Source organism: Mya arenaria, chromosome 7 (genome assembly GCF_026914265.1).
Source record: "Mya arenaria isolate MELC-2E11 chromosome 7, ASM2691426v1".
In the NCBI taxonomy this organism is placed as follows: Eukaryota; Metazoa; Mollusca; class Bivalvia; order Myida; family Myidae; genus Mya; species Mya arenaria.
Window position 1 is genome coordinate 16,976,314 of NC_069128.1, and position 22,260 is coordinate 16,998,573.

Below are 22,260 nucleotides of genomic sequence, written 5' to 3' on the forward strand. Positions count from 1 at the left end.
CTTGCAGATGTTGTCATTGGTACTGTGATCGGTGTATCTGTAACAGTGGTGTTTTCTGTTACATTCACACTTGCAGCTGTTGACATTGGTACTGTGGTCGGTGTATCTGTTACAGTGATGTTATCTGTTACATCCACACTTGCAGTTGTTGTCATTGGGACTGTAGTCGGTGTATCTGTTACAGTGATGTTTTCTGTTACATTCACGATCGTAGTTGTTGTTATTGGTACAGTGGTCGGAGTTTCTGTTACAGCAGTGTTATCTGTTCCATTCCCACTTGCATTTGTTCGGAATCTCACTCTTGTAGTTGTTGTCATTGGTACTGTTGTCGGTGTATCTGTTAAAGTGGTATTATCTGTTACATTTAAACTCGCAGTATTTGACATTGGGAATGTTGTTGGTGTATCTGTTACAGTGGTGTTATCTGTTACATTTACATTTGCAGTTGTTGTCATTGGTACTGTTGTTGATGTATCTATTAAAATGGTGGTATCTGTTACATTCACACTTGCAGTTGTTGTCATTGATACTGTGATCGGTGTATCTGTTACAGTGGTTTTATCTGTTACATTCACACTAGCAGTTGTTGTCATTGGGACTGTAGTCGGTGTATCTGTTACAGTGGTGTTATCTGTTACATCAACACTTGCATTTGTTGCCATTGGTACTGTGATCGGTGTATCTGTTACAGTGGTGTTATCTGTTACATTCACACTAGCAGTTGTTGTCATTGGGACTGTAGTCGGTGTAACTGTTACAGTGGTGTTATCTGTTACATTAACCCTTGCAGTTGTTGTCATTGTAACTGTGGTTGGTGTATCTGTTACAGTGGTGTTATCTGTTACATTAACACTTGCAGTTGTTCTAATTGGTACTGTGAGCGGAGTATCTGTTACAATGGTTTTATCTGTTACATTTACAGTTGCAGTTGTTCTCATTGGTACTGTTGTCGGTGTATCTGTTACAGTGGTGATATCTGTTACATTAACACTTGCAGTTGTCAATGGCACTGTTGACGGCGTATCTGTTAGGGTGGGGTTATTTGTTATATTCACACTTGCGGTTGTTGTTATTGGTACTGTTGTAGGTGTATCTGTTAGGTTGGTGATATCTGTTACATTCACACTTGCAGTTGTTGTCATTGACACTGCTGTCGGTTTTTCTGTTACATTGGTGTAATCTGTTCCATTCACACTTGCAGTTGTTGTCAATGACACTGTTGTCGTTGTATCTGTTACAGTGTTAGTATCTGTTACATTAACGCTTGCAGTTGTTGTCAATGGCACTGTTGTTGGTGTATCTGTTACAGTGGTGTTATCTGTTACCTTTTCGCTTGCAGTTGTTGTTATTGGTACTGTGATCGGTGTATCTGTTGCATTGGTGTTATCTGTTACAGTGGTGTTATCTGTTACATTAACGATTGCAGTTGTTCTCATTGGTACTGTGATCGGACTATCTGTTGCATTGGTGTTATCTGTTACATTCACACTTGCGGTTGTTCTCATTGGTACTGCGATCGGAGTATCTGTTTCAATGGTGTTAAATGTTACATTTACAGTTGTTCTCATTGGTACTGTTGTCTGTGTATCTGTTACATTGTTGTTATCTGTTACATTAACACTTGCGGTTGTTGTCAATGGCACTGTTGTCGGCGTATCTGTTAGAGTTGGGTTATTTGTTACATTCACACTCGAAGTTGTTGCCATTGACACTGTTGTCGGTTTATCTGTTACAGTGGTGTTATCTGTTACCTTTCCGCTTGCAGTTGTTGTCAATTGCACTGTGGTCGGTGTATCTGTTACAGTGGTGTTATCTGTTACATTAACACTTGCAGTTGTAGTCAATGGTACTGTGGTCGGTGTTTCTGTTACATTGGTGTTATCTGTAACATTATCGCTTGCAGTTGTTGTAAATGGCTCTGTTGTCGGTGTATCTGTTTCAGTGGTGTTATCTATTACATAAACGCTTGCAGTTGTTGTCAATGGCACTGTTGTCGGTGTATCTGTAACATTGGTTGTATCTGTTACATTAACGCTTGCAATTGTTGTTATTGGTACTGTTGTCGGTGTTTCTGTTACAGTGGTGTTATTTGTTGCATTCATACTAGCAGTAGTTTTCATTGGTACTGTGCTCGGTGTATCTGTTACATTGATGTTATCTGTTCCAATTCTCACAATTGCAGTTGTTGCATTTCGAACTGTGATCGGTGTTTCTGTTATAGTTTTGTTATCTATTACATTCACACTCGAAGTTGTTATCATTGGTACTGTGATCGGTGTTTTTGTTACAGTGGTGGTTTCTGTTCCATTCACACTCGCAGTTGTTGTCAATGGAACTGTGTTCGATGCATCTGTAACAGTGGTGTTATCTGTTACATGTACACTTACAGTTGTTGTCAATGGCACTGTTGTTGGTGTATCTGTAACATTTGTGTTATCTGTTATACTCACAATTGCAGTGGTTGTCAATGGCACTGTTGTCAGTGTATCTGTTACAGTGGTGATATCTGTTACATTCACACTAGCAGTTGTTGTCAATGGCACTGTTGTTGGTGTTTCTGTTAGAGTGGTGATATCTGTCACATTCACACTAGCAGTTGTTGTCAATGGCACTGTTGTCGGTGTATCTGTTACAGTTGTGTTATCTGTTACATTAACACTTGCAGTTGTTGTCATTGGAACTGTAGTCGGTGTTTCTGTTAGAGTGGTGGTATCTGTTATATTCACACTTGCAGTTGTTGTCAATGGCACTGTTGTCGGTGTATCTGTTATATTGGTGTTATCTGTTACATTCACACTTGCAGTTGTTGTCAATGGCACTGTTGTCGGTGTATCTGTTACAGTGGTGTTATCTGTTACATTCACACTAGCAGTTGTTGTCAATGGCACTGTTGTCGGTGTTTCTGTTAGAGTGGTGATATCTGTTACATTCACACTAGCAGTTGTTGTCAATGGCACTGTTGTCGGTGTTTCTGTTAGAGTGGTGATATCTGTTACATTCACACTAGCAGTTTTTGTCAATGGCACTGTTGTCGGTGTGTCTGTTACAGTGGTGTGATTTGTTACATTAACACTTCCAGTGGTTGTCAATGGCACTGTGGTCGATGTATCTGTTACATTGGTGTTATCTGTTACATTAGCACTTGTAGTTGTTGTCAATGGCACTGTTGTTGGTGTATCTGTTACATTGGTGTTATCTGTTACATTCACACTTGCAGTTGTTGTCAGTGGCACTGTTGTCGGTGTATCTGTTACAGTGGTGTTATCTGTTACATTCACACTTGCAGTTGTTGTCAGTGGCACTGTTGTCGGTGTATCTGTTACATTTGTGTTATCTGTTACATAAACACTTGCAGTTGTTGTCAATGGCACTGTTGTTGGTGTATCTGTTACATTTGTGTTATCTGTTACATTCACACTTGCAGTTGTTGTCAATGGTACTGTGTTTGATGCATCTGTTACAGTGGTTTTATCTGTTAAATTCACACTTGCAGTTGTTGTCAATGGCACTGTTGTTGGTGTATCTGTTACAGTGGTGGTATCTGTTACATTAAATTTTGCAGTTTTAAATGGCACTGTTGTCGGTGTATCTGTTACATTTGTGTTATCTGTTACATTCACACTTGCAGTTGTTGTCAGTGGCACTGTTGTCGGTGTATCTGTTACAGTGGTGATATCTGTTACATTAAAACTTGCAGTTTTAAATGGCACTGTTGTCGGTGTATCTCTTAGAGTGGGGTTATTTGTTCCATTCACACTTGCGGATGTTGTTATTGGTACTGTTGGCGGTGTATCTGTTAGATTGGTGTTATCTGTTACATTCACACTTGCAGTTGTTGTCAATGGCACTGTTGTCGGTGTATCTGTTAGATTAGTGTTATCTGTTACATTCACACTTGCAGTTGTTGTCATTGGCTCTGTTGTCGGTTTATCTGTTACATTGGTGTAATCTGTTACATTAACGCTTGCAGTTGTTGCCAATAGCACTGTTGTCGGTGTATGTATTACAGTGGTGTTATCTGTTACATTAACGCTTGCAGTTGTTGTCAATGCTACTCTGGTCGGTGTTTCTGTTACAAAGGTGTTATCTGTAACATTAACGCTTGCATTGGTTGTCAATGGCACTGTTGTCGGTGTATCTGTTACAGTGGTGTTATCTGTTAAATTCACACTCGAAGTTCTTATCAATGGCACTGTTGTCGATGTATCTGTTACATTGGTGGTATCTGTAACATTAACGCTTGCAGTTGTTGTCAATGGCACTGTTGTCGGTGTATCTGTAACATTGGTGGTTTCTGTTACATTCACACTTGCAGTGGTTGTTATCAGTACTGTTGTCGGTGTATCTGTTACAGTGGTATTATTTGTTGCATTTATATTCGCAGTAGTTGTCATTGGTACTGTGCTCGATGTATCTGTTACATTGATGTTATCTGTTCCAATTCTCACAATTGCAGTTGTTGCCTTTGGAACTGTGGTCGGTGTATCTGTTATAGTGTTACTATCTGTTACATTCACACTCGGAGTTGTTGTCATTGGTACTGTGATCAGTGTTTTTGTTACAGTGGTGGTTTCTGTTCCATTCACACTTGCAGTTGTTGTCAATGGTACTGTGTTCGATGCATCTGTTACAGTGGTTTTATCTGTTAAATTCACACTTGCAGTTGTTGTCAATGGCACTGTTGTCGGTGTATCTGTTACAGTGGTGGTATCTGTTACATTCACACTTGCAGTTGTTGTCGATGACACTGTTGTTGGTGTATCTGTAACATTTGTGTAATCTGTTATATTCACAATTGCAGTTGTTGTCAATGGCACTGTTGTCGGTGTATCTGTTACAGTGGTGTTATCTGTTACATTAAAACTTGCAGTTGTCAATGGCACCGTTGTCGGTGTATCTGTTAGAGTGGTGTTATCTGTTACTTTAAAACTTGCAGTTGTTGTCAATGGAACTGTTGTCGGTGTTTCTATTAGAGTGGTGGTATATGTTACATTCACACTTGCAGTTGTTGTCAATGGCACTGTTGTCGGTGTATCTGTTACAGTGGTGTTATCTGTTACTTTAAAACTTGCAGTTGTTGTCAATGGAACTGTTGTCGGTGTTTCTGTTAGAGTGGTGGTATATGTTACATTCACACTTGCAGTTGTTGTCAATGGCACTGTCGTCGGTGTATCTGTTACAGCTGTGTTATTTGTTACATTTACTCTTGCAGTTGTTGTCAATGGCACTGTTGACGGTGTATCTGTTACAGTGGTGTTATTTGTTACATTAACACTTGCAGTTATTGTTATTGGAACTATTGTCGGTGAATCTGTTACAGTGGTGTTTTCTGTTACATTAAGACTTGCAGTTGTTGTCATTGGTACTGTAGTCGGTGTTTCTGATAGAGTGGAAGTATCTGTTACATTCATACTTGCAATTGTTGTCAATGGCATTGTTGTCGGTGTATCTGTTACATTGGTGTTATCTGTTACATTAAAACTTGCAGTTGTCAATGGCACTGTGTTCGGTCTATCTGTAACATTGGAAAGATCTGTTACATTCACACTTGCAGTTGCTGTTATTGGCACTGTTGTCGGTGTATCTGTTACAGTGGTGTTATCTGTTACGTTTACGATTGCAATTGTTGTCAATGGCACTGTGGTCGGTGTATATGTTACAGTGTTGTTATCTGTTACATTAGCACTTGTAGTTGTTGTCAATAGTACTGTGGTCGGTGTTTCTGTTACATTGGTGTATTCTGTAACATAAACGCTTGCAGTTGTTGTCAATGGCACTGTTGTCGGTGTATCTGTAACATTGGTTGTATCTGTTACATTTACACTCGCAGTTGTCGTTATTGGTACTGTTGTCGGTGTATCTGATACAGTGGTGTTATTTGTTGCATTCACACTCGCAGTAGTTGTCATTGGTACTGTGGTCGGTGTATCTGTTACATTGATGTTATCTGTTCCAATTCTCACAATTGCAGATGTTGCCTTTGGAACTGTGGTCGGTGTTCCTGTTATAGTGTTGTTATATGTTACATTCACAGTCGAAGTTGTTGTCATTGGTACTGTGATCGGTGCATCTGTTACAGTGGTGTTATCTGTTACATTCACACTTGCAGTTGTTGTCGATGACACTGTTGTTGGTGTATCTGTAACATTTGTGTAATCTGTTATATTCACAATTGCAGTTATTGTCAATGGCACTGTTGTCGGTGTATCTGTTACAGTGGTGTTATCTGTTACATTCACACTTGCAGTTGTTGTCGATGGCACTGTTGTTGGTGTATCTGTAACATTTGTGTAATCTGTTATATTCACAATTGCAGTTGTTGTCAATGGCACTGTTGTCGATGTATCTGTTACAGTGGTGTTATCTGTTACATTCATACTTGCAGCTGTTGTCATTGGAACTGTAGTTGGTGTTTCTGTTAGAGTGGTGATATCTGTTACATTAACACTTACAGTTGTCGTCAATGCCACTGTTGTCGGTTTATCTATTAAGGTTTCGATATCTGTTACATTCACACTTGCAGTTGTTGTTATCGGTAATGTGATCGGTGTATCCGTTATGGTGTCGATATCTGTTACATTTACACTTGCAGTTGTTATCTTAGGTACTGTGGTCGGTGTATCTGTTACGGTGGTGTTATCTGTTACATTCACACTTGCAGTTGTTGTCTTAGGTACTGTGGTCGGTGTATCTGTTACGGTGGTGTTATCTGTTACATTCACACTTGCAGTTGTTGTCTTAGGTACTGTGGTCGGTGTATCAGTTACAGTGGTGTTATCTGTTGCATTCACACTTGCAGTTGTTGTTATTGGTACTGTGGTCGGTGTATCTGTTACAGTGGTGTTATCTGTTACATTCACACTTGCAGTTGTTGTCTTAGGTACTGTGGTCGGTGTATCTGTTACAGTGGTGTTATCTGTTGCATTCATACTTGCAGTTGTTGTTATTGGTACTGTGGTCGGTGTATCTGTTATGGTGTCGATGTCTGTTACATTTACACTTGCAGTTGTTGTCTTAGGTACTGTGGTCGGTGTATCTGTTACGGTGGTGTTATCTGTTACATTCACACTTGCAGTTGTTGTCTTAGGTACTGTGGTCGGTGTATCAGTTACAGTGGTGTTATCTGTTGCATTCACACTTGCAGATGTTGTTATTGGTACTGTGGTCGGTGTATCTGTTACGGTGGTGTTATCTGTTACATTCACACTTGCAGTTGTTGTCTTAGGTACTGTGGTCGGTGTATCTGTTACGGTGGTGTTATCTGTTACATTCACACTTGCAGTTGTTGTCTTAGGTACTGTGGTCGGTGTATCAGTTACAGTGGTGTTATCTGTTGCATTCACACTTGCAGTTGTTGTTATTGGTACTGTGATCGGTGTATCTGTTACAGTGGTGTTTTCTGTTACATTCACACTTGCAGTTGTTGTTATCGGTAATGTGATCGGTGTATCCGTTATGGTGTCGATATCTGTTACATTTACACTTGCAGTTGTTATCTTAGGTACTGTGGTCGGTGTATCTGTTACGGTGGTGTTATCTGTTACATTCACACTTGCAGTTGTTGTCTTAGGTACTGTGGTCGGTGTATCTGTTACGGTGGTGTTATCTGTTACATTCACACTTGCAGTTGTTGTCTTAGGTACTGTGGTCGGTGTATCAGTTACAGTGGTGTTATCTGTTGCATTCACACTTGCAGTTGTTGTTATTGGTACTGTGGTCGGTGTATCTGTTACAGTGGTGTTATCTGTTACATTCACACTTGCAGTTGTTGTCTTAGGTACTGTGGTCGGTGTATCTGTTACAGTGGTGTTATCTGTTGCATTCATACTTGCAGTTGTTGTTATTGGTACTGTGGTCGATGTATCTGTTATGGTGTCGATGTCTGTTACATTTACACTTGCAGTTGTTGTCTTAGGTACTGTGGTCGGTGTATCTGTTACGGTGGTGTTATCTGTTACATTCACACTTGCAGTTGTTGTCTTAGGTACTGTGGTCGGTGTATCAGTTACAGTGGTGTTATCTGTTGCATTCACACTTGCAGATGTTGTTATTGGTACTGTGGTCGGTGTATCTGTTACGGTGGTGTTATCTGTTACATTCACACTTGCAGTTGTTGTCTTAGGTACTGTGGGCGGTGTATCTGTTACGGTGGTGTTATCTGTTACATTCACACTTGCAGTTGTTGTCTTAGGTACTGTGGTCGGTGTATCAGTTACAGTGGTGTTATCTGTTGCATTCACACTTGCAGTTGTTGTTATTGGTACTGTGATCGGTGTATCTGTTACAGTGGTGTTTTCTGTTACATTCACACTTGCAGTTGTTGTCTTAGGTACTGTGGTCGGTGTATCTGTTACGGTGGTGTTATCTGTTACATTCATACTTGCAGTTGTTGTTATTGGTACTGTGGTTGGTGTATCTGTTACGGTGGTGTTATCTGTTACATTCACACTTGCAGTTGTTGTCTTAGGTACTGTGATCGGTGTATCTGTTACGGTGGTGTTTTCTGTTACATTCACACTTGCAGTTGTTGTCTTAGGTACTGTGGTCGGTGTATCTGTTACGGTGGTGTTATCTGTTACATTCACACTTGCAGTTGTTGTCTTAGGTACTGTGATCGGTGTATCTGTTACAGTGGTGTTATCTGTTACATTCACACTTGCAGTTGTTCCGAATCTCACTCTTGTAGTTGTTGCCATTGGTACTGTTGTCGGTGTTTCTGTTAAAGTGGTATTATTTGTTACATTTAAACTCGCAGTATTTGACATTGGGAATGTGATCGGTGTATATGTTACAGTGGTGTTATCTGTTACATTCACACTTGCAGTTGTTGTCTTAGGTACTGTGATCGGTGTATCTGTTACAGTGGTGTTTTCTGTTACATTCACACTTGCAGCTGTTGGCATTGGTACTGTGGTCGGTGTATCTGTTACAGTGGTGTTAACTGTTGCATTCATACTTGCAGTTGTTGTTATTGGTACTGTGGTCGGTGTATCTGTTACGGTGATGTTATCTTTTACATCCACACTTGCAGTTGTTGTCATTGGGACTGTAGTCGGTTTATCTGATACAGTGATGTTTTCTGTTACATTCACGCTCGTAGTTGTTGTTATTGGTACTGTGGTCGGAGTATCTGTTACAGCAGTGTTATCTGTTCCATTCTCACTTGCAATTGTTCCGAATCTCACTCTTGTAGTTGTTGCCATTGGTACTGTTGTCGGTGTTTCTGTTAAAGTGGTATTATTTGTTACATTTAAACTCGCAGTATTTGACATTGGGAATGTTGTTGGTGTATCTGTTACAGTGGTGTTATCTGTTGCATTCATACTTGCAGTTGTTGTTATTGGTACTGTGGTCGGTGTATCTGTTACGGTGGTGTTATCTGTTACATTCACACTTGCAGTTGTTGTCTTAGGTACTGTGATCGGTGTATCTGTTACAATGGTGTTTTCTGTTACATTCACACTTGCAGCTGTTGGCATTGGTACTGTGGTCGGTGTATCTGTTACAGTGGTGTTAACTGTTGCATTCATACTTGCAGTTGTTGTTATTGGTACTGTGGTCGGTGTATATGTAACGGTGATGTTATCTGTTACATCCACACTTGCAGTTGTTGTCATTGGGACTGTAGTCGGTGTATCTGTTACAGTGATGTTTTCTGTTACATTCACGCTCGTAGTTGTTGTTATTGGTACTGTGGTCGGAGTATCTGTTACAGCAGTGTTATCTGTTCCATTCTCACTTGCAATTGTTCCGAATCTCACTCTTGTAGTTGTTGCCATTGGTACTGTTGTCGGTGTTTCTGTTAAAGTGGTATTATTTGTTACATTTAAACTCGCAGTATTTGACATTGGGAATGTTGTTGGTGTATCTGTTACAGTGGTGGTATCTGTTTCATTTACGCTTCCAGATGTTGTCATTGGTACTGTTGTCGGTGTATGTGTTACGGTGGTGTTATCTATTACATTTACCCTCGAAGTTGTTCTTATTGGTACTGTGGTCGGTATATATGTGACAGTGGTTTTATCTGTTACATTTACATTTGCTGTTGTTTTCATTGGTACTGTTGTTGGTGTATCTATTAAAATGGTGGTATCTGTTACATTCACACTTGCAGTTGTTGTCATTGGTACTGTGATCGGTGTATCTATTACATTGGTGTTATCTGTTACATTCAAACTAGCAGTTGTTGTCATTGGGACGGCCATTGGTACTGTGATCGGTGTATCTGTTACAGTGGTGTTATCTGTTACATTCACACTAGCAGTTGTTGTCATTGGGACTGTAGTCGGTGTATCTGTTTCAGTGGTGTTATCTGTTACATTCACACTTGCAGTTGTTGTCTTAGGTACTGTGGTCGGTGTATCTGTTACGGTGGTGTTATCTGTTACATTCACACTTGCAGTTGTTGTCTTAGGTACTGTGGTCGGTGTATCAGTTACAGTCGTGTTATCTGTTGCATTCACACTTGCAGTTGTTGTTATTGGTACTGTGGTCGGTGTATCTGTTACAGTGGTGTATTCTGTTACATTCACACTTGCAGTTGTTGTCTTAGGTACTGTGGTCGGTGTATCTGTTACAGTGGTGTTATCTGTTGCATTCATACTTGCAGTTGTTGTTATTGGTACTGTGGTCGGTGTATCTGTTATGGTGTCGATGTCTGTTACATTTACACTTGCAGTTGTTGTCTTAGGTACTGTGGTCGGTGTATCTGTTACGGTGGTGTTATCTGTTACATTCACACTTGCAGTTGTTGTCTTAGGTACTGTGGTCGGTGTATCAGTTACAGTGGTGTTATCTGTTGCATTCACACTTGCAGATGTTGTTATTGGTACTGTGGTCGGTGTATCTGTTACGGTGGTGTTATCTGTTACATTCACACTTGCAGTTGTTGTCTTAGGTACTGTGGGCGGTGTATCTGTTACGGTGGTGTTATCTGTTACATTCACACTTGCAGTTGTTGTCTTAGGTACTGTGGTCGGTGTATCTGTTACGGTGGTGTTATCTGTTACATTCATACTTGCAGTTGTTGTTATTGGTACTGTTGTTGGTGTATCTGTTACGGTGGTGTTATCTGTTACATTCACACTTGCAGTTGTTGTCTTAGGTACTGTGATCGATGTATCTGTTACAGTGGTGTTTTCTGTTACATTCACACTTGCAGTTGTTGTCTTAGGTACTGTGGTCGGTGTATCTGTTACGGTGGTGTTATCTGTTACATTCACACTTGCAGTTGTTGTCTTAGGTACTGTGATCGGTGTATCTGTTACAGTGGTGTTTTCTGTTACATTCACACTTGCAGTTGTTGTCTTAGGTAATGTGGTCGGTGTATCTGTTACGGTGGTGTTATCTGTTACATTCATACTTGCAGTTGTTGTTATTGGTACTGTGGTCGGTGTATCCGTTACGGTGGTGTTATCTGTTACATTCATACTTGCAATTGTTCCGAATCTCACTCTTGTAGTTGTTGCCATTGGTACTGTTGTCGGTGTTTTTGTTAAAGTGGTATTATTTGTTACATTTAAACTCGCAGTATTTGACATTGGGAATGTGATCGGTGTATATGTTACAGTGGTGTTATCTGTTACATTCATACTTGCAGTTGTTGTTATTGGTACTGTGATCTGTGTATCTGTTACAGTGGTGTTATCTGTTGCATTCATACTTGCAGTTGTTGTTATTGGTACTGTGGTCGGTGTATCTGTTACGGTGATGTTATCTGTTACATCCACACTTGCAGTTGTTGTCATTGAGACTGTAGTCGGTGTATCTGTTACAGTGATGTTTTCTGTTACATTCACGCTCGTAGTTGTTGTTATTGGTACTGTGGTCGGAGTATCTGTTACAGCAGTGTTATCTGTTCCATTCTCACTTGCAATTGTTCCGAATCTCACTCTTGTAGTTGTTGCCATTGGTACTGTTGTCGGTGTTTCTGTTAAAGTGGTATTATTTGTTACATCAGTTACAGTGGTGTTATCTGTTGCATTCACACTTGCAGATGTTGTTATTGGTACTGTGGTCGGTGTATCTGTTACGGTGGTGTTATCTGTTACATTCACACTTGCAGTTGTTGTCTTAGGTACTGTGGTCGGTGTATCTGTTACGGTGGTGTTATCTGTTGCATTCATACTTGCAGTTGTTGTTATTGGTACTGTGGTTGGTGTATCTGTTACGGTGGTGTTATCTGTTACATTCACTTTTGCAGTTGTTGTCTTAGGTACTGTGATCGGTGTATCTGTTACAGTGGTGTTTTCTGTTACATTCACACTTGCAGTTGTTGTCTTAGGTACTGTGGTCGGTGTATCTGTTACGGTGGTGTTATCTGTTACATTCATACTTGCAGTTGTTGTCATAGGTACTGTGATCGGTGTATCTGTTACAGTGGTGTTTTCTGTTACATTCACACTTGCAGTTGTTGTCTTAGGTACTGTGGTCGGTGTATCTGTTACGGTGGTGTTATCTGTTACATTCATACTTGCAGTTGTTGTTATTGGTACTGTGGTCGGTGTATCTGTTACGGTGGTGTTATCTGTTACTTTCATACTTGCAGTTGTTGTTATTGGTACTGTGATCGGTGTATCTGTTACAGTGGTGTTATCTGTTGCATTCATACTTGCAGTTGTTGTTATTGGTACTGTGATCGGTGTATCTGTTACAGTGGTGTTATCTGTTACATTCATACTTGCAGTTGTTGTTATTGGTACTGTGATCGGTGTATCTGTTACAGTGGTGTTATCTGTTACATTCACACTTGCAGTTGTTGTCTTAGGTACTGTGATCGGTGTATCTGTTACAGTGGTATTTTCTGTTACATTCACACTTGCAGCTGTTGGCATTGGTACTGTGATCGGTGTATCTGTTACAGTGGTGTTAACTGTTGCATTCATACTTGCAGTTGTTGTTAATGGTACTGTGGTCGGTGTATCTGTTACGTTGATGTTATCTGTTACATCCACACTTGCAGTTGTTGTCATTGGGACTGTAGTCGGTGTATCTGTTACAGTGATGTTTTCTGTTACATTCACGCTCGTAGTTGTTGTTATTGGTACTGTGGTCGGAGTATCTGTTACAGCAGTGTTATCTGTTCCATTCTTACTTGCAATTGTTCCGAATCTCACTCTTGTAGTTGTTGCCATTGGTACTGTTGTCGGTGTTTCTGTTAAAGTGGTATTATTTGTTACATTTAAACTCGCAGTATTTGACATTGGGAATGTTGTTGGTGTATCTGTTACAGTGGTGTTATCTGTTGCATTCATACTTGCAGTTGTTGTTATTGGTACTGTGGTCGGTGTATCTGTTACGGTGGTGTTATCTGTTACATTCACACTTGCAGTTGTTGTCTTAGGTACTGTGATCGGTGTATCTGTTACAGTGGTGTTTTCTGTTACATTCACACTTTTAGCTGTTGGCATTGGTACTGTGGTCGGTGTATCTGTTACAGTGGTGTTAACTGGTGCATTCATACTTGCAGTTGTTGTTATTGGTACTGTGGTCGGTGTATCTGTTATGGTGTCGATGTCTGTTACATTTACACTTGCAGTTGTTGTCTTAGGTACTGTGGTCGGTGTATCTGTTACGGTGGTGTTATCTGTTACATTCACACTTGCAGTTGTTGTCTTAGGTACTGTGGTCGGTGTATCAGTTACAGTGGTGTTATCTGTTGCATTCACACTTGCAGATGTTGTTATTGGTACTGTGGTCGGTGTATCTGTTACGGTGGTGTTATCTGTTACATTCACACTTGCAGTTGTTGTCTTAGGTACTGTGGGCGGTGTATATGTTACGGTTGTGTTATCTGTTACATTCACACTTGCAGTTGTTGTCTTAGGTACTGTGGTCGGTGTATCTGTTACGGTGGTGTTATCTGTTACATTCATACTTGCAGTTGTTGTTATTGGTACTGTTGTTGGTGTATCTGTTACGGTAATGTTATCTGTTACATTCACACTTGCAGTTGTTGTCATTGGGACTGTAGTCGGTGTATCTGTTACAGTGATGTTTTCTGTTACATTCACGCTCGTAGTTGTTGTTATTGGTACTGTGGTCGGAGTATCTGTTACAGCAGTGTTATCTGTTCCATTCTTACTTGCAATTGTTCCGAATCTCACTCTTGTAGTTGTTGCCATTGGTACTGTTGTCGGTGTTTCTGTTAAAGTGGTATTATTTGTTACATTTAAACTCGCAGTATTTGACATTGGGAATGTTGTTGGTGTATCTGTTACAGTGGTGTTATCTGTTGCATTCATACTTGCAGTTGTTGTTATTGGTACTGTGGTCGGTGTATCTGTTACGGTGGTGTTATCTGTTACATTCACACTTGCAGTTGTTGTCTTAGGTACTGTGATCGGTGTATCTGTTACAGTGGTGTTTTCTGTTACATTCACACTTTTAGCTGTTGGCATTGGTACTGTGGTCGGTGTATCTGTTACAGTGGTGTTAACTGGTGCATTCATACTTGCAGTTGTTGTTATTGGTACTGTGGTCGGTGTATCTGTTACGGTGATGTTATCTGTTACATCCACACTTGCAGTTGTTGTCATTGGGACTGTAGTCGGTGTATCTGTTACAGTGATGTTTTCTGTTACATTCACGCTCGTAGTTGTTGATATTGGTACTGTGGTCGGAGTATCTGTTACAGCAGTGTTATCTGTTCCATTCTCACTTGCAATTGTTCCGAATCTCACTCTTGTAGTTGTTGCCATTGGTACTGTTGTCGGTTTTTCTGTTAAAGTGGTATTATTTGTTACATTTAAACTCGCAGTATTTGACATTGGGAATGTTGTTGGTGTATCTGTTACAGTGGTGGTATCTGTTTCATTTACGCTTCCAGATCTTGTCATTGGTACTGTTGTCGGTGTATGTGTTACGGTGGTGTTATCTATTACATTTACCCTCGAAGTTGTTCTTATTGGTACTGTGGTCGGTATATATGTGACAGTGGTGTTATCTGTTACATTTACATTTGCAGTTGTTTTCTTTGGTACTGTTGTTGGTGTATCTATTAAAATGGTGGTATCTGTTACATTCACACTTGCAGTTGTTGTCATTGGTACTGTGATCGGTGTATCTGTTACAGTGGTGTTATCTGTTACATTCAAACTAGCAGTTGTTGTCATTGGGACGGCCATTGGTACTGTGATCGGTGTATCTGTTACAGTGGTGTTATCTGTTACATTCACACTAGCAGTTGTTGTCATTGGGACTGTAGTCTGTGTACCTGTTTCAGTGGTGTTATCTGTTACATTAACCCTTGCAGTTGTTGTCGTTGGAACAGTGGTTGGTGTATCTGTTACAGTGCTGTTATCTGTTACATTCACACTTGCGGTTGTTCTCATTGGTACTGCGATCGGAGTATCTGTTACAATGGTGATATCTGTTACATTAACAATTGCAGTTGTTGTCATTGAAACTGCTGTCGGTTTTTCTGTTACATTGGTGTAATCTGTTCCATTCACATTTGCAGTTGTTGTCAATGACACTGTTGTCGTTGTATCTGTTACAGTGTTGGTATCTGTTACATTAACGCTTGCAGTTGTTGTCAATGGCTCTGTTGTCGGTGTATCTGTTTCAGTGGTGTTATCTGTTACATTAACGCTTGCAGTTGTTGTCAATGACACTGTTGTCGGTGTTTCTGTTACAGTGGTGTTATTTGTTTCATTCATACTAGCAGTAGTTGTCATTGGTACTGTGCTCGGTGTATCTGTTACATTGATGTTATCTGTTCCAATTCTCACAATTGCAGTTGTTGCCTTTGGAACTGTGGTCGTTGTTTCTGTTATAGTTTTGTTATCTGTTACATTCACACTCGAAGTTATCATTGGTACTGTGATCGGTGTTTTTGTTACAGTGGTGGTTTCTGTTCCATTCACACTTGCAGTTGTTGTCAATGCTACTGTGGTCGGTGTTTCTGTTACATTGGTGTTATCTGTAACATTAACGCTTGCATTGGTTGTCAATGGCACTGTTGTCGGTATATCTGTTACACTGGTGGTATATGTAACATTAACGCTTGCAGTTGTTGTCAATGGCACTGTTGTCGGTGTATCTGTAGCATTGGTGGTTTCTGTTACATTCACACTTGCAGTTGTTGTTATCAGTACTGTTGTCGGTGTATCTGTTACAGCTGTATTATTTGTTGCATTTACATTCGCAGTAGTTGTCATTGGTACTGTGCTAGGTGTATCTGTTACATTGATGTTATCTGTTCCATTTCTCACAATTCCAGTTGTTGCCTTTGGAACTGTGGTCTGTGTATCTGTTATAGTGTTACTATCTGTTACATTCACACTCGGAGTTGTTGTCATTGGTACTGTGATCAGTGTTTTTGTTACAGTGGTGGTTTCTGTTCCATTCACACTTGCAGTTGTTGTCAATGGTACTGTGTTCGATGCATCTGTTACAGTGGTTTTATCTGTTAAATTCACACTTGCAGTTGTTGTCAATGGCACTGTTGTTGGTGTATCTGTAACATTTGTGTTATCTGTTAGATTCACAATTGCAGTTGTTGTCAATGGCACTGTTGTGGGTGTATCTGTTACAGTGGTGTTATCGGTTACTTTAAAACTTGCAGTTGTTGTCAATGGAACTGTTGTCGGTGTTTCTGTTAGAGTGGTGGTATCTGTTACATTCACACTTGCAGTTGTTGTCAATGGCACTGTTGTCGGTGTATCTGTTACAGCTGTGTTATTTGTTACATTTACTCTTGCAGTTGTTATCAATGGTACTGTTGACGGTGTATCTGTTACAGTGGTATTATTTGTTACATTAACACTTGCAGTTGTTGTCATTGGCACTGTAGACGGTGTTTCTGATAGAGTGGAAGTATCTGTTACATTCATACTTGCAGTTGTTGTCAATGGCACTGTTGTCGGTGTATCTGTTACAGTGGTGTTTTCTGTTACATTAAGACTTGCAGTTGTTGTCAATGGCACTGTAGACGGTGTTTCTGATAGAGTGGAAGTATCTGTTACATTCATACTTGCAGTTGTTGTCAATGGCACTGTTGTCGGTGTATCTGTTACATTGGTGTTATCTGTTACATTAAAACTTGCAGTTTTTGCCTTTAGTACTGTTGTCGGTGTATCTGTTACAGTGTTGTTATTTCTTACATTCACACTCGGAGTTGTTGTCATTGGTACTGTGATCAGTGTTTTTGTTACAGTGGTGGTTTCTGTTCCATTCAGACTAGCAGTTGTTAATGGCACTGTTGTCGGTGTATCTGTTACAGTGGTGTTATCTGTTACATTAACATTTGCAGTTGTTGCCTTTAGTACTGTTGTCGGTGTATCTGTTACAGTGGTATTATTTGTTGCATTTACATTCGCAGTAGTTGTCATTGATACTGTGCTCGTTGTATCTGTTACATTGATGTTATCTGTTCCAATTCTCACAATTCCAGTTGTTGCCTTTGGAACTGTGGTCGGTGTATCTGTTATAGTGTTACTATCTGTTACATTCACACTCGGAGTTGTTGTCTTTGGTACTGTGATCAGTGTTTTTGTTACAGTGGTGGTTTCTGTTCCATTCACACTTGCAGTTGTTGTCAATGGTACTGTGTTCGATGCATCTGTTACAGTGGTTTTATCTGTTAAATTCACACTTGCAGTTGTTGTCAATGGCACTGTTGTTGGTGTATCTGTAACATTTGTGTTATCTGTTAGATTCACAATTGCAGTTGTTGTCAATGGCACTGTTGTGGGTGTATCTGTTACAGTGGTGTTATCTGTTACTTTAAAACTTGCAGTTGTTGTCAATGGAACTGTTGTCGGTGTTTCTGTTAGAGTGGTTGTATCTGTTACATTCACACTTGCAGTTGTTGTCAATGGCACTGTTGTCGATGTATCTGTTACAGCTGTGTTATTTGTTACATTTACTCTTGCAGTTGTTATCAATGGCACTGTTGACGGTGTATCTGTTACAGTGGTGTTATTTGTTACATTAACACTTGCAGTTGTTGTCATTGGAACTATTGTCGGTGTATCTGTTACAGTGGTGTTTTCTGTTACATTAAGACTTGCAGTTGTTGTCAATGGCACTGTAGACGGTGTTTCTGATAGAGTGGAAGTATCTGTTACATTCATACTTGCAATTGTTGTCAATGGCATTGTTGTCGGTGTATCTGTTACATTGGTGTTATCTGTTACATTAAAACTTGCAGTTGTTGCCTTTAGTACTGTTGTCGGTGTATCTGTTACAGTGTTGTTATTTGTTACATTCACACTCGAAGTTGTTGTCATTGGAACTGTAGTCGGTGTTTCTGTTAAAGTGGTGGTATCTGTTACTTTCAGACTAGCAGTTGTTGTCAATGGCACTGTTGTCGGTGTATCTGTTACAGTGGTGTTATCTGTTACATTAACATTTGCAGTTGTTTTCTTTAGTACTGTTGTCGGTGTATCTGTTACAGTGTTGTTATTTGTTACATTCACACTAAAAGTTGTTGTCATTGGAACTGTAGTCGGTGTTTCTGTTAAAGTGGTGGTATCTGTTACATTCACACTTTCAGTTGTTGTCAATGACACTATTGTCGGTGTATCTGTTTCAGTGGTGTTATTTGATACATTAACACTTGCAGTTGTTGTCATTGGGACTGTAGTCGGTGTATCTGTAACATTGGTAGTATCTGTTACATTCACACTTGCAGTTGTTGTCATTGGTACTGTGGTCTTTGTATCTGATACAGTTGTATTATCTGTTACATTCACACTTGCAGTTGTTGTTTCGGGGACTATGGTTGGAGTATCTGTTATAGTGGTGTTATCTGTTACATTCACTCTTGCAGTTGTTGTCATTGGCACATTGATCGGTGTATCTGTTACATTGGTGTTATCTGTTACATTCACACTTGCAGTTGTTGTCAATGGCACTGTTGTCGGTGTATCTGTTACAATGGTGTTATCTGTTACATTCACACTTGCAGTTGTTTTCAATGGTACTGTTGTCGGTGTATCTGTTACAGTGGTGTTTTCTGATACATTAACACTCGCAGTTGTGGTTTTTTGGACTGTGGTCGGAGTATCTGTAACAGTGGTGTTTTCTGTTACATTTACTCTCGCAGTTGTTGTTATTGGTACTGTGGTCGGTGTATCTGTTACAGTGGTGTTATCTGTTACATACACAGTTGCAGTTGTTGTCAATGGCACTGTTGTTGGTGTATCTGTTACAGTGGTGTTATCTGGTACATTAACGTTTGCAGTTGTTGTCAATGGCACTGTTGTCGGTGTATCTGTAACATTGGTAGTATCTGTTACATTAACGCTTGCAGTTGTTGTCAATGGCACTGTTGTTGGTGTATCGGTTACAGTGGTGTTATCTGTTACATTAACACTTGCATTTGTTGTCAATGGCGCTGTTGTTTGTGTATCTGTTACAGTGGTGTTATCTGTTACATTAACACTTGTATTTGTTGTCAATTGCACTGTTGTTTGTGTATCTGTTACAGTGGTGTTATCTGTTACATTCACACGTGCAGTTGTTGTCATTGGCACATTGATCGGTGTATCTGTTACAATGGTGTTATCTGTTACATGTACACTTACAGTTGTTGTCAATGGCACTGTTGTCGGTGTATCTGTTACAGTGGTGTTATCTGTTACATTCACAATTGCAGTTGTTTTCAATGGTACTGTGGTCGGTGTATCTGTTACAGTGATATTTACATTTACTTTTGCAGTTGTTTTCATTCGTACTGCGGTCAATATATCTGTTACAGAGGTGTTATCTGGTATATTCGCATTTTCAGCTGTTGTCACTGGTACAGGCATCGGTATATCTGAGTTACTCGAGTTATCTGTTACATCCTTACTCGAAGTTGTTGTCTTTGGTACTGTGATCGGGGACTTTGTTACAGTAGTGTTCACTTTTACATTAACACTCCTTGTTTTTTTGATTGGTTCTTTGATCACTGATTCTGTATCATTGATCATATCTGTTACATTTGCGCTTAAAGTTGTTGCTAGTTTCAAAAACAAAGATGTTATCTTTGCTACAGTGTTCGGTATATCTGTATTGGTCGTGTGATCTGTTTTATTACCACTTGCAGTTGTTGTCATTGGTACAGTGATAGGTGTATCTGTTACGGTGGTTTTATCTGTTACATTCGCACTTGCAATTGTTGTCTTTGGCACAGCCATCGGGGGCTCTGTTACATTTTTGTTATCAGTTACATTCACTTTTGTAGTTGATGTCATTTTTACAGTGATCGGGGAATCTGTTACAGTCGAGATCTCTTTAACGTTCACACTAACAACTGTGGTTGTTATATTTGTCACAGTGTTGATATCATTCATAATTTTACTATCAGAAGGTTCGACAGTAGGCGTTGTTGTTGCGATGGATTTCTCGATGTTTGCCATTGTTAATATTAACGCTATTATAAGCGTTGCTATTTTTGCAATCATTTCGAAGTTATTTCACTGAAAGAAAGAAACATTTTATTTTTTTGTGTACAAAGGCAATAACAACGTTGAATTTTACATCATACGACATAATGTTTGTGTTTTTCTATAAGACATTCATTTTTGTTTAACATAATCAATTAGATTTTGTAAACACAGTTTCTTATTTTAGTCATACAATTACACGGTTTAGTAACACGTTAAGTAGCACACGGATGTTTAATATTCATATGTAGTACATATTTGTAAATGTGTGTTTGCTATTGGTATTCTTTTTATTTATTCAAAATACATGGGCTTTACGTCATAGTACTTAGACTACACATTTGTCTTTTGACAAAATATTCAACAAAACACAATGGTTTAAGTGCCACTCAGAGTTTAATCCCAAATTAGCAATTACTGTTCATTTTTATTGAAATCTGCAGGAAGTTATGTAATCAATGATATGGAAAATAGCTCTCTGATAAGATACCGTTGAGTGCCAAACCCTTGTATTAGAACATGAGAGAGTGGTCTACAATAATCCTTTCATTATTTTGTCATTCCCTGGCTTTGGAAATAAAGTACACTTCAGGTATAGTGCTCTATTTTGAAACAGGCTTTTTGGCGGATCATTCTTTTCCTATATGTTGTTAGTCTCCTACTTTTTTACGTATTTCGTTCTAAGTACTTCCTATTTTTTTGTGAAAAATGTTCAAGCAAAAAGAGACAAGTTAATGCATTAATTATCTATATCTTGATCTTATTAAGAAACAATTTCATTTTGGAGGATGAGTTTGATGCAGCAATATACCAGTGCTGCAAGAGAACTCTGGATTCTAAGCCTAGATACAATGCATGACAATTACAATTGGTTAACAGGTTACAGCCACTTATTTGATCATTCTTGTAAGAGTAAAGTAAAGTAAAGAGCCCTTCTATCGCTATATTTTGCCCTTAAATCCCTACTTTTATACTTAAAAAATAAATAAAACTACTGTTATCTCTGCATGTTGAAAAAGGTGACAAGAAAGGCTATCGTCTTTAAGCAACATGGTATTACCATAAAAAATAGTTTTTTTTCATCGAGAATAAACATCAATATTAAACAAGACATCACGTTTGAGCAGTGTTTTGATAAACTCCCTCAATCTAAACAAGACAACACGTTTGGGCATAATAATGGCAGAGTGTCCCCCAATCTGAACAAGACAACACGCTCGAGAATGATTACGGCAGTCTTTTAAACTTCTCTTTTTATCTGAACATACAACACGTTTTGGCATGATCACGGCAGTCTTTTGAGAGTCTCCCACAATCTGAGCAATACTACACGCTTGAGCATGAGTATTACAGTGTTTTGAGAGTATCCCTCAATCTAAACAAGACCAGACGTTTGAGCATGAGTATTCCAGTGTTTTGAGAATCTCCCTCAATCTAAACAAGACAAGACGTTTGAGCATTAGTATTACAGTGTTTTGAGAATGTCCCTCAATCTAAACAAGACAAGACGTTTGAGCATGAGTATTACAGTGTTTTGAGAATGTCCCTCAATCTAAACAAGATAAGACGTTTGAGCATGAGTATTCCAGTGTTTTGAGAATCTCCCTCAACCTAAACAAGACAAGACGTTTGAGCATGAGTATTACAGTGTTTTGAGAATCTCCCTCAATCTAAACAAGACAAGACGTTTGAGCATGAGTATTACAGTGTTTTGAGAATGTCCCTCAATCTAAACAAGACAAGACGTTTGAGCATGATCCTCACAGTGTTTTGAGAATCTCCATGGATTTGACAAGACATCAAATATCGCTTTCTAAAAGCTTATGTATCTTAAGTTAATGGCAACATAAGTCGTTGTTAAAATCGCATAAACCTTAGTGAGTCA

General features: G+C 39.3%; 1 protein-coding gene across 1 annotated transcript in view; it reads right to left on the bottom strand.

Moving 5' to 3' along the window:
• Positions 1-20,348, bottom strand: part of LOC128240966 (mucin-16-like) — a 30,928-nt gene extending 10,580 nt beyond the window's left edge. Inside the window, exons 1-16 of the mRNA XM_052957953.1 lie at positions 18,080-20,348; positions 16,838-17,908; positions 14,315-16,675; positions 13,325-14,143; positions 12,749-13,153; positions 11,594-12,232; positions 10,604-11,260; positions 9,395-10,450; positions 8,381-9,223; positions 7,760-8,278; positions 6,932-7,381; positions 6,380-6,778; positions 4,727-6,139; positions 3,623-4,642; positions 2,729-3,247; positions 71-2,626 (exon numbers count right to left, since the gene is read on the bottom strand). Of these exons, the coding sequence (XP_052813913.1) occupies positions 71-2,626; positions 2,729-3,247; positions 3,623-4,642; positions 4,727-6,139; positions 6,380-6,778; positions 6,932-7,381; positions 7,760-8,278; positions 8,381-9,223; positions 9,395-10,450; positions 10,604-11,260; positions 11,594-12,232; positions 12,749-13,153; positions 13,325-14,143; positions 14,315-16,675; positions 16,838-17,908; positions 18,080-20,348 (16,996 nt within the window). The remainder of the gene's footprint in view (positions 1-70; positions 2,627-2,728; positions 3,248-3,622; positions 4,643-4,726; positions 6,140-6,379; positions 6,779-6,931; positions 7,382-7,759; positions 8,279-8,380; positions 9,224-9,394; positions 10,451-10,603; positions 11,261-11,593; positions 12,233-12,748; positions 13,154-13,324; positions 14,144-14,314; positions 16,676-16,837; positions 17,909-18,079) is intronic.
• Positions 20,349-22,260: the final 1,912 nt, after the last annotated feature.